This window comes from Triplophysa rosa, linkage group LG7, assembly GCF_024868665.1.
Source record: "Triplophysa rosa linkage group LG7, Trosa_1v2, whole genome shotgun sequence".
NCBI lineage: Eukaryota > Metazoa > Chordata > Actinopteri > Cypriniformes > Nemacheilidae > Triplophysa > Triplophysa rosa.
Window position 1 is genome coordinate 4,970,786 of NC_079896.1, and position 13,010 is coordinate 4,983,795.

Below are 13,010 nucleotides of genomic sequence, written 5' to 3' on the forward strand. Positions count from 1 at the left end.
CAGATTTGTGCGATCGGTGTCGTACTGTCTGTCCTCCAGGAAAGGTAGAGAGCAACCTCTCCCCTTCCACCCTCAAGGTGTATGTTGCCATCGCTGAACATCACACGCTTTTTGCCGGTAAGTCTCGGTCAGCACGACCTGGTCATCAGATTCCTGAGGGGCATGAGGAGGCTGAATTCTCCCCATCTGCGCTCCGTACCCTCTTGGGACCTCAGCGTGGTCCTCGAGGGCCTGAGAAGGGCCCCGTTGAGCCCCCGGGAGAAGCCGCTATACTTCATCTCACGATGAAGACGGCTCTCCTAGTGGCGCTTGCCTGCATCAAGAGGGTAGGGGATCTGCATGCGCTCTCTCTGTCCAACGAGTGCCTAGAGTTCGGGCCGGGCGACTCCCACATGGTTCTGAGCCCGGCTACGTGCCCAAAGTTCTCACTGCTCCCTTTAGGGACCAGGTGGTGAACTTGCAGGCGCTCCCCCCTGAGGAGGAAGACCCACCCCTGCCGTGTTGTGTCCAGTACACGCCCTGCACCTCTACTTGGACCACACGCAGAGCTTCAGAAGCTCTGAGCAGCACTTTGTCTGCTCTGGAGGACAGCACAAGGGGAGAGCTGTCCCCAACAGAGATTGGCGCACTGGATCGTGGTCACCATCACTCTGGCGTTCCGGTCCCATGATCTCCCTTGCCCACTTGCAGCGAGAGCTCACTCCACCCGGGGTGTAGCCTCCTCATGGTCACCGGCTCAGGGCGCCTCTCTGGCAGACATTGCAGAGCTGCGGGTTGGGTAACACCCAACAATTTTGCACCTTCGGTGGTCGTACGCCTGCAAAGCGCCTTCTCCCTTCATCAGGCGAGTCAGTGCGCTATTCAGCTTCCCTACGTTCCCCACCAGGCGAAGTACAAGCATCCCATCCATCACTAAGCACTTCTTTGGTTTACGAGCGAGGCGGAGCGGCCCGTATACCAAGCCCAGTATAGGCAGAGTTATCCCTCACGACGTGAACCCCTGAGCTAGGGCTCCACATGCAGTGACTTCCCCCTTGGGTCGTCCCGTCTAACGTTTCCTCACTCTTGGTTTCCCTGTTGGTGAACCTGTGACCTCCCCTCGGTGGACTCCACCGCTTCTGTGCACCCCTGGTTGGGGCCCCGCACTACTACTCCCATGAGATCTCCCGTGCGGCTATCTCGTCTCTAGGAAGGCCACCGCCTGTACGGCTGTTGGTAAGAGCCTCTCGTCGTTGACACACTCGAACTGATGCCTTACTACACCACTGGAGGGTTACGATTCGCAGCAGCGCTCACTTGTGACTCGCCCAGGCCAGTCAGTGTCGCTCCTCTGGAAGTCATGACGCGGCTCAGCGCCGTGCTGTTTCGTATAGGGACAACATTCTGTCTCGACACAACGTCGAGAGACCGACAGAAAGGGAACACATGCCACATCCTTCATGCCACAACGCTTCGACGTCCGCTGCAGCGACTGGGAGATGCCTCTCAGGTTCCTCAGCTCAAAAGGTGGGTGAATGAATGGGCATTAGGGATGTAACGATTCACTCAGCTCACGATGCGATGCGAGTCACGATTCTGATCTTACGATGCGATTTTTTCACGATTTACGATTTATTTTTACAAAATGAGTTGAAACAAATTAGAAATGAACAACTTCCCTTGCATTATTTCTTAAATGCTTCACGTTTCTTTGTATAATAAAATAATGTTTTATTTCAAATAACAAAACTAAACTGCAATTTTATAACAAATTAATAATAGAAAAAGTCTCTTTAATATAAACAAACTAATACTGTCTGAGTTTTTCTTGGATTTTTTTGCATTTAAGAAATATCAGCATGTCCACGTTTAGATTTGCAGTGAAAATAGCGGCCCCTGCTGTTCAAAAAATGTATTGCTATTCAGTTTACACCTCAACCGATTTGAATCGTCACTAATTATAACCGATTTTCAACCGGCTCATGGTGAATCGTTACATCCCTAATGGGCACGCCATCTTCCTTTTATACCCTTATGCACGGGGCGGGGACTGGCATGCCATGCCATTCGCCAAGTTCATTGGCCTTTTAAAAGTACAATCAGAGATGATGGGTTCTCAAGTTAAAACCCCGTTCTGTCTTGACACAACGTCTCATTCCCTCCATCAGGGAACCGAGGTTACAGTCGTATCCGAGGCATTTTACTGAGTATAAGAACATCTGCTTGAACAGATACTATAGGAATAATGGCATGTTGTGTCAGCATTCATTCCTCTACTGGGTATTGCTACTCTCAGACATAATTAAGAGCCCTTTGAAACACTTTGGCACATTACACTGACTCTCTCTTTATGAAATGACTCTGTCAAAACTTTAGAAACCTAAAAGCAGCAGTGACAAGAATACAGAGTGACACATGCAGCCCAAATACTGATGCACTTCAGTAAACAGATACAATTTAATTGCACAAGAAAGAAATTATATAAACAAGTGCATTTCCAAAATTATGCATGACCTTTAATGTGAATTAACATCAATTTGCTTTCGTTTAATAGATTTTTAATAGTTAATCCCAATCACTGTTTTATTGTAAATAGATAAAGTAATTTCTTGTTGAGGTTACAAAAGTGCAGCGTTACCACAGATGTAGTTCATAACATTAACTATGCACATCAAGTTTTATCAAGTTTGACAAGAAGCTGTCCAAATATGTACATTTGCATTCATTAATTTGGCAAGACGCTTTTATCCAAAATGAAAATGAAAGAGCACTGTCAATAGTTTTGTAAAACCTTACAAATGTATTTTTGTACATTTTTATTTTACCCTATTATTTTATGTTCAAAATCAAAACTAAAAGACTCATCAAACCTGTCTGGCTGGAAAGCTGAGAAAAGGTTTTATAATATTCAGCAATACTCTATCATGGCCAATGCACTGGATGAAAGTGTTCCATTGTGTGCATGCATTCACAGGGATATATTTAATAAAAAGTGTATTTAATTATTATATCAGAGATTTATTTGTTGGATTACTTCCTCCTTTACTTAGGTGTGTTAAGGGATATTAAATATTTAATAGAGCACATAAAATGACACTTTAATAAAACATGCCAATATAAACGTTGGTGATAGATGTTAAAGAACGGCCACAAAGTTAATAACAAAAATAATCTTTCCTTATGTTTTGTAACTAACTATCCACCCATCCTCCAAAACAGCGTGACCTCTGCAGGAGGGCTGTAAATGAAACATCACAAAGCTGGACATCACATTTGGCCACTACAGTGAGTCCCAATTTTCATAAAACAAATAACACAATTTAAACTGTACAAATGCAGTCCATTCATCCCAAATCGACCATTTAAAGATTGAAATATGCAATATGAAACATTTGAATAAATGAATAAAGCAGCAAAACTAGCAGAGGCTTGAATATGAAACTCAACATAAGTAAGGCTCAGCCGCCCCCTTATGGATTGTTTCATGCAACGATTTCCATCCAGTTCATTGAATAAAGTGCAAAAACATTTTCAACTCACTTTTTCAAACTTTTCTGCATCACAGTCACATGTCAAACATCCAAAAATACAACTCTGTCATCATTTACTCACCCCTAGTGTCTTACGAAACCTGCTTGACTTCCTTTTTTCTGTCTTACAGCAGATAAAGCTAGAATGAAGAATGAGAGCATTACACGTAACAGAGTTTGCTCATTTCCATACAATGGCATTGAATGGTGACCTCAGCTGTCAAGCAGGATTTTCAAGGCCAGATTTCAAGTGCATAATGACTTAAATCACTTACACAAAAGTGTTGTAGTTTAATATTTATGCATTTAGTAGAACTTTTAAAATGCATTCAAGGTCCTATGATACACATTTGACCAAATCACATACTGTAAATAACCTTTGGTGTAGTTATCACCATGCTTTAAGATGAGTCACTATTGTGGCTTTGAAAGAGTACAAATTTAGCTCACAATTAAAAAAGGCTTACATGGTGCTTTTTCCCTTTTTTGGAGGTTCACCACTTCTAGTCCCCATTCACTTTCAGTTTATAAGACACCAATTAGGACATAGGCTCCCTTCCTACATTTAAATGACATCGATCAGCGGCATTTATCAAACTTTATATCTAAAATGACTTCCTCTTCGTCATCAGAAATGTAGGACAATAAACCAGCACATACACCTATAATCTCCAAAAAATGCATGAGTAATGAAACCATTATACACAAATACCTAACATGGTTCACAACAAAAGATTTCTCAGGAAAACTCAGAGAGATGGACAATATCTCTCCACATATTTAAAACTAGAGTGTAATGAATATATTCCCTAAATAAAGATATAACAGCACATATTTGTAAACAGTGCCTATAAGTTCATGTAAAAAATATGGAGTATGTGGAGGTGCTTTCCAACATTTGATATCTCATATTCTTGAGAGTGTCATGAAATGTTGCTAAAGATATTGTGTGACTTCTGCATTTTCCACCCCTCGAGACAAAAACGTCAAAAGACCTCACTCATTCATTTTGTGTTTTATTTTATACATTTTTGGTTTTACAATAATGAAAATATCATTATACAAAGAATTAATATGCGGCCAAAGATGTTTTGATCTACTGTACAAAACTGATTTTAAACGACTTCAGATGTTATCTTTTATGTTTTTTATGATCAAGTTACCATAGTAACTTTTTTACACGGTGTATCTTTATGTGTTATCATATTAAGTCATCATGACTAACTTTCATGCTGTTTCTAAAACTGAAACGCTCAGGCTGAATGTCATGAATTTGATCTAAGCAGAAGACACGCCCGCTCCCTTCTGCTTTGTCGTAGCTGTGTGTTTCGTAATAAGCACTGACGTAGTTTTACTTTTGTTACAGAGGAGTATATGAGCGCTGAAACCAGCGGTTCTGCTCACACAGACACTCGTCATGTTCTGGACGGCTGCTCTTCTGCTGGGACTCATCGCACTTCTGCTGATGTACTCAAGACGCCGGAGGTAACACTATTTGCGATTTAACAAATGTGTTGCTAGATCTTTAAAAATACAGAAACTACAGGATAAAATATATTGTTAATACTTTAAACAAGGTTTCTATTGTTTTCATTTGTCTGCATTTTTTTATGTGATAACAATGAACAATGTTTCTACAGCATTCGTTAACTTTTGTAAATGCTAATTTCAACATAGTACATTTTAAAATCACGTGTATCTGTAAATTAAAATTAGCAAACAAAGAACAACTGTTACAATGAACAACTAACACTAATAAAACAAGATTAATAAATGCAGTAAAATACATTGTATATGTCTTGGCTCATGTTATGCATTAGTAATGTTATTGTAAGTTGTTGTCAATAAAATATTTGATGCCACTAACAAACAGATGATTTTTATTGACTTTAAAAATTTGAAAAACAAATTGGAAACATGAGAAAACCTCATTTTATGCCTGAAACCTAAAAACGTTGCTCAGGTGTATATATTCACCAAGCTAATGTCTACCTGTTTTCAGACAAAGAAATGAACCTCCTCTTGATAATGGGATAATCCCATGGCTTGGCCATGCACTCGAGTTCGGAAAAGATGCCGCTAAATTCCTGACACGGATGAAACAGAAACACGGAGACATCTTTACGGTAAGCTCCTATTATAGTACAAGTATTGCTATCGTCTCAGAAGTCCTCTACAGGACAACAAAACTGACTATTGGATCCCAGTGGACAAGTCACAATAGCACCAGACATTTAATTTTAAAGTTTGCAGACGGTTATCTGATTCTCATGTGTTTATCTTATGTTAAATAGCTTCCGTCAGTTTCTACAATATCGAGCTAACTTAGTGTAATATCTTTATTTCTACATTAAAAACACCTTTATTATTTTTAGCACTAACCTGACTAATGTGCTTTCAACCAGGTGTGTGTGGCCGGAAAATACGTCACAGTTCTGTTGGATTCAAACAGCTATGAGACCGTCCTGAAGGATGACTACTCTCTGGATGCGACCGGCTATGCAAAGCTCCTAATGAAGAAAATCTTCGACCTGTATCTGCCCAATCACAACCCAAAATCTGAGAGGAACAGAGCACACATGTATTGTTCTGATCCATGCATACAGTATCACTTTCATTTCTGTATGATAAATTCATTCTCACTAAACCGTGCATGCGTGTGTGTGTGTGTGTGTTGAGCAGACATTTTCAAGGGACCGGTCTAACCCAACTGCGCAGCTCAATGCACAACAACCTCCAGCTGCTTTTGACCTCTCCAGAAACAGGCCTCAACACAGCCGAATGGAAAAAAGATGGACTCTTTAGTTTTTGTTATAGTTTGCTTTTCAGGTATGCCTGTAACCTCTGAACTATACAATCCTCAGACTGCTATTTAAATGAGGAATGAAAATTCTGTTATTATTTACACCCTCTTGTCATTTTAAACCTGTATGACTTTCTTTCTTCTGCAGAACAAGACATTTTGAAAAATGTTGGTAACAGAAAAACGTTGGTCCCCATTGACTTGCATTGGTTTTGCCAAACAATAGAAGTCAATGGGGACAGTTTTTGGTTACCGACATTATTCAAAATATCTTCTTTTGTGTTTTGTAGAAGAAAGACAATTACACAGATTTAAAATGACAACAAGGTGAGAAAATGATGACAATATTTTCATTTTGAAGGTGAACTATTCATTTAAGGTAGTAAACTCTGACATCATTGTATTTTGCATATTCATGTTTATGTCTCCATAAGATGCCTTTAGTCTGTCTAGCGTCCCTTGGGTCATGCTGTAATGTCTGACATCTGTGACGCTACCTGAAGTTAAACTAAAAGGAACCAGAATATGTGTGATAGATTTAGCAGTCAGGAAAAACCTGCTTTAGTGTACAAAACAGTTTTGGGGTTTTTAGTGTTAAATTTCATGTAAATCCTCATACCTCTCGCTTTTCATCTGTCTCTGTCTCCGCAGGGCTGCCTATCTCACTGTGTTTGGCACACAGAACAATAGTGCTGAGCTAACAGAAATTTATGAGGAGTTCCGCCGGTTCGACAAGCTTTTACCTAAACTGGCGAGAGGCACCCAGAACAAAGGCAGGTTCATTTGAGATTACTTGGTTTATTGTCTTTGTCAATCAAAATTTCTTGTTTTTCTTCTAAACTTTGTGCATATTCACACGTTCATTAGAGGAAACAAAAGTGGCAAACTCGGCGCAAGGGAGGCTGTGGGAACTCTTAACTCCAGCAAGCGCAGACAGAAATGCAAAGGACCTGTCGTGGCTTCAGAGCTTCATACAACACCTTCAGGAGGAAGGCCTGGACTCTGAGACTCAGAGGAAAGCAATGCTTCTTCAGCTATGGGTCACACAAGTGAGTCCCTCCCTTTTCTATTTGTCTCTCTCACTTTTATATATACGCTTTCATGTTGCAAAATATTTTTTGCACGGCCTATAGACGATTTCAGTGGTAACAACATAAACAAATGTTATGTGGCCCAAACTTAACTTCCGGTACCTCGACAAAGAATCAAAAACTGTTGAGTAGTTTTCATTTAATTTAATAAAACAAATATACAATAAAATACTAATATAAGTTACTGTTAATATAAATTAAATATAAAATAAATTGTCATATTACTAGCGAATCAAAAACTGTTGAGTAGTTTTAATTTAATTTAATAAAATAAATATACAATAAAATACTAATATAAATTACATTAAATATAAAATAAATTGTATTACTAGCCACTAGCGCATTTCCCAAAAGCATTGTTAGCCAACTATGGTCGCAAGTTCTGTCGTTCCAGCATAGTTTAACGATTTAAGTGTTTCCCAAAACCATCGTTCCAACGATCAATCGCAAGCAGCATCGCAAAGTTGCGTGGTTGGAACTACAGGTCTTGAGCTGTGGTTAGAAGCAATCTTTCCGTTCTTTATTATTATGACATGTAGACTTACATGCATCAAGCTTTTGATCAAAGTAAGCAAGCAACATGCAGTGCATTCCATATCCATCATTCTAAATATATACAAATTCAATTTTACATCTTTTAGTTTGTCAAGAAAATAGAAGTCATTTTTTTTAAAAGAGCGCATGCGTGTGCCCTTGCGTGCTCTAGGACCCCGGGGAATCCCTTGGCGGAATGACGTAGGAGGAAACTTATAAACGAATGAAATATCGTGAAATAAAACGGTAGATCACAAAAACGGGATAACAAAAGTAGGCCTTAAATGCAACGTGTGTTATTTACAGCAAGAATTTGTCATGAATTCGATCTGAACGTATTTATTAGTAGACGTCATTACTCCACCACCTGTGTGGCGTCATCAAGTAGTTTGCTGAACCAACTTGGTTCAAACAATTGATCTATGAATATAATAATATCATGTATATAATTATTTATATTGAACCAAAACCTGAAATATCAACAATATCATGGCAAATCGTTATTTTACAATTTTAATATCAAATCTTTTTTGTATGTTTAAGCGCAATCTGCTCTCGCTCCAGTGACGGTAGGCGGGGTTAGGGGTGGAGCTTTATTATTGCTTTCTAATCATACATTTTTGTACGACTCACTTACTATTTAATCACTCAAAACTACTACTAGACATTCTGATGATGGCACACTAATACCTTGTAGGGCTGCACGATAATTTATCGTGATACCACGAAATCCTATTGAAATCAAGCTGGCTGTGATATGCAATGTGTTGGTTTTTTTTATGCGTAGCTTGTCCGTGAAGCACGTGTCTGGGATCAGTAGGAAATTCTGCTCGATCTAAAAGCAGTGCGAGTTTGAGTCGCTTATAATGTCCATTTGAAAAAGCAACGCCCGTCAAACATGATGATTATAAATATACTTTATTATCATAAAAATACCTGATGAGGCTTGAGTAACAGTGATAAAAAGATGTCCATAGGCGTTTCCTAGATTCTAGAACGTGTTATGGTCTTCTTCTGCAGTGCGTATTTGGAGTTTCCGCACGAGCGCGCCCTCTGGCTTTCGGATGCAGCAGCATTTTCCCGTACTTCACTCAAAAGCTGTGCATAAATCACGTGATATTTATTGTCGGTTTATCGCGACAGCCCTAGGCTGTTTGAGGGTGCCGTATGAGATATTAGCATAAACAAAAGAGCATGACAGCTCTGGAATGCACAAATATGTGGTTTGCACTTACAGAGTACAGTTGGCCACATGAAAGGAAATCTGACAAGCTGCCCAAAGCACACCTGAGACTCCACAGCCTGAGGCTAAAACACACTTACACAATGTTTTCCTCTGTTATTTATAAAAAGAATACAAAGGAGTTTTTGTTCCCGCATAGAATCTGAAATGAGTTTAAAGGATTAAATTACATGCAGATTGGATAAACCAGGAACAGAATGTAAAACATTACCTGTTGCTAAACTGGTGGAACATGGTTGCGAGTTCAGACTTTCAATTGTCTGGCTTGACTGCAACGTGAGTTGCTTTGGATAAAAGTGTCTGCTAAATGTAAAATAAAAAGAAATGCAACAAGGTACAGTTAGCGTAATAATTGCTTTGGATCTATAATTCCTCGCTTCTAAAGTGTCAGTCTAAATGAGGCAATACTTTCGGTGTCAGTGCTTTCGTTTAACCACATTGGGGCAGTATAACTAAGCACAAAAAGAAAAACATTTAATTATATATTACTTTACTGTAAAATGCAATCTTAAATCTCAACAAAAAAACTGTGATTAATCTATTTGTCATGCTGAATCCCCTTTGTAAATCAAAGCAAATAAGGTCATAGGTTTTATTCCCACATACATAAACCAGAAAAATCGCTATGAATAAAACTGTTAACCAGGTGCTTAAATGTTGCTGATGAAACTAGCTGATGTCATTATTTACTCACCCTCTTGTCATTTCAAACCTGTATGACTTTCTCTCTTCTGCAGAACACGATATATATATATATATTTTAATGTTTTATGTTGTATGTATGTAGGATGCATTATGTTGGTAGCCGAACAACAGCGGTACCCATTGACTTGCATTGGCTTTGTCAATACAATAGAAGTGAATGGGTACCGCCTGTTGTTCAGTTACCATCATTCTTCAAAATATCTACTTTTGTGTTCTGCAAAAAAGTCATACAGGTTTGAAATGAAATGATGATGAGTAAAACATGACAGAATTAAAATTTTTGGGTGAACTATCCCTTTAAATATGATGCGATCATATATGATCTGATTAACATGATCTCCATTAAATAGGAATTTATTATTTCACAAGAAACAGAGCACTTGGGACTTTCCACTCATATAAAATATTTCTAGATGCTTTCTCACAGTATCAGCAGGGTTTTGACAGACAGGTTCAGTATTTACAGCCTGTCTCAAAGTCTTCACCTCTCATTGACCTCGTCTGTCACTGAGTTTCTGCTTCTTCACACACACTGACTGCGGTTCTTCTTATGGCTGTGACTCGAAGAAGCACTACACTTGAGGTTACACCCTGCTGCATATTTACATGAAATGTAATACATTTTGACATATCAACATGACTCACAAGTCTGCTGACAGCCACTATCTAAGAGTCTTTAAGAAAATTAAACAAGCTGGGTTTTTAAACTAGACAAAGCTAACCGTAAACAGTGTGCAACATCTGCTGTTTTACCACACAGAATTGCAGAAAGATTGTTTTCTAACATGTTTTTGAAACACTTTGTTTGTCATTGGTTAAACAAACACCGAGTCCCACCTCAAACTCAAACAACTGGTTGAGCCAACAGCCCAATGTAGGGCCGGTCGAGATTCTCAAACAAACAGAGCAATCTATTAATGGCGCCACACAGTTGACCCTTAAAGGAACAGTTCGCCCAAAAATGTAAATTCTATCATCATTTACTCACCTTCAAGTTGTTCCAAATCTGTAAAAATGTCTTTGTTCTGTTGAACACAAAAAAAGATATTTGGAAGAATGATTGTAACCAAACAGTTCTTGGCCACCATTGACTACCGATAGTGGAACAAATTGCTTTATAAATTTCTTGTTCTGTCGAACATAAAAGAAGATATTTGGAAAAATGTAGGAAAGCAAACAGTTCTGGGGCACTTTTGACTATTATTTTGACTTATTTTCCCTACTTTGGTAGTCAATGGTGGCCAAGAAGTGTTTGCTTTCCTACATTCTTCAAAATGTCTTATTTTGTGTTCAACAGAACAAAGAAATTCATACAGATTTAGAACAACTTGAGGGTGAGTAAATAATGACAGAATTTTTATTTTGGGTTGAACTGTCCCTTTAATGTATAACATATTTTCACAGTACCCAGTTTGGCATTTCCAGCTTGTTATATTGTAATTTGTTTCTGTAAAATAAAAATGATTTATAATTAAATGCAAGTCATTTAAAGTATGTTGATGTCCTCAGGGAAACGCTGGCCCAGCGGCATTCTGGGTCGTGGGCTTCTTACTCACCCATCCCGAAGCTCTAAGGGCAGTCAGAGAGGAAATCAGAAGTGTGCAGCATCTCGCTCCGGGAGAGAGAGACACACACACTCCTGTGTTTGGTAGGTGACATCACCCGAGATTTAAATGTGTCAGACTGCAAGAACACAATCTCCTAAACAAGCACATGCCATAAATCTGATCTGCATATGATATCTATTTCCACACCGATTTAAGAAGTTCTATTAAGTGAATTACTAAATGAAAAGACAAATAAATAAACATGTCATTTTTACAGACAGTGTTCTTAAAGAGACACTGCGTCTAACTGCAGCCGCACTCATCACTAGAGAAGTCATGCAAGATACAAAGATTTCTTTAAGTGACGGACAGGAATACCAACTCAGGCGGGGCGATCGGCTGTGTGTTTTTCCTTTCCTTAGCCCTCAAATGGACCCACAGATCCACCAACAGCCAGAGGTACAGATTTCAGATTCAATCTTAAAGACTCGACCAACCAAATCTGATAAATAGAGTGTCACATCATTTTCAAAGAACTTATTTCACAAACAGCTTCTTCACAAAAAAGCTTTTTGACGTGACGTTGATGTAACATTGCTGACATCCATCACTGCGATAGAATTACATGCTGCACAGGTCAAAGGGCAAATCTAGCAAAATATCTAGAATGGACTATTTGAGTACCGTCATGCATGCAAAGAAGGTAAACAGGGGTAGCATCCGGCATTTACATGGGGCTTGGCGAGCCAAAAGGCTAACAATGCACACCATGGCACTTTTTATTGGCACTGTGAACTAAAGAACTGCTTCCAAGTCGGGCACACTGATTATTAATGAGTGGATTAACAGCACAGCACGATGCAAGCGAACACCAGACGTGTCTTATAAACACATCACACTAACGTAACGTATCGTTTCTCAATGTGTCATCAATCGTGTGCATTGAGACAGGCACTGTAAATAACGCTAGGAGGTGTTTCATTTCCATGCAAAAACACAATCATCAAAATGGTCAGAAAGGATGCCGTGCAAACAGTAATCCTGTTTTTCCCTGATGTTTCAGATGTTCATTTTTGAACGCTTCCTTAATGAAAACATGACGGAGAGGAAGGACTTCTTTAAGGATGGAAGAAGAGTAAAGTATTCCATCATGCCTTGGGGCACAGGAGAAAACAAGTGTCCGGGACGTGATTTTGCAATTAGCGCAATTAAAGAGTGAGTGACGCTATTCTACACTTACGTCACATAGATTTACTTATATACTTGTACTCCTATCTTGTAGCAAAATAATTTGAAATAATGATTATTGGAATTATTCTCTAATTTTCTATTCTCTTTAGGTTCGTGTTCACAATCTTGATTCGATTTGATCTGGAACTGTGCGAAGATGCAACCATGCCGTCGGTAGACACCAGCAGATATGGCTTTGGTATGCTACAACCAAGAGGAGATCTAGAGATTCACTACAGAACGAGATTTTGACATGCCAAATCTGATACACTGTATTAACTTTTCCTGATGTAAATACAATTTTCAATGAATGTCTTATTTATTGCATTAAATATAAATACAACATTC

General features: G+C 39.0%; 1 protein-coding gene across 1 annotated transcript; it reads left to right on the forward strand.

Moving 5' to 3' along the window:
- Positions 1–4,875: 4,875 nt before the first annotated feature.
- ptgis (prostaglandin I2 (prostacyclin) synthase) lies at positions 4,876–13,010 on the forward strand. Its single transcript, XM_057339049.1, has 10 exons — positions 4,876–4,994; positions 5,512–5,635; positions 5,915–6,090; positions 6,192–6,338; positions 6,964–7,085; positions 7,180–7,361; positions 11,395–11,533; positions 11,710–11,891; positions 12,496–12,647; positions 12,773–13,010. The coding sequence occupies exons 1-10, from the start codon at positions 4,927–4,929 to the stop codon at positions 12,912–12,914; spliced, it is 1,434 nt and encodes a 477-aa protein (XP_057195032.1). The 5' UTR covers positions 4,876–4,926; the 3' UTR covers positions 12,915–13,010.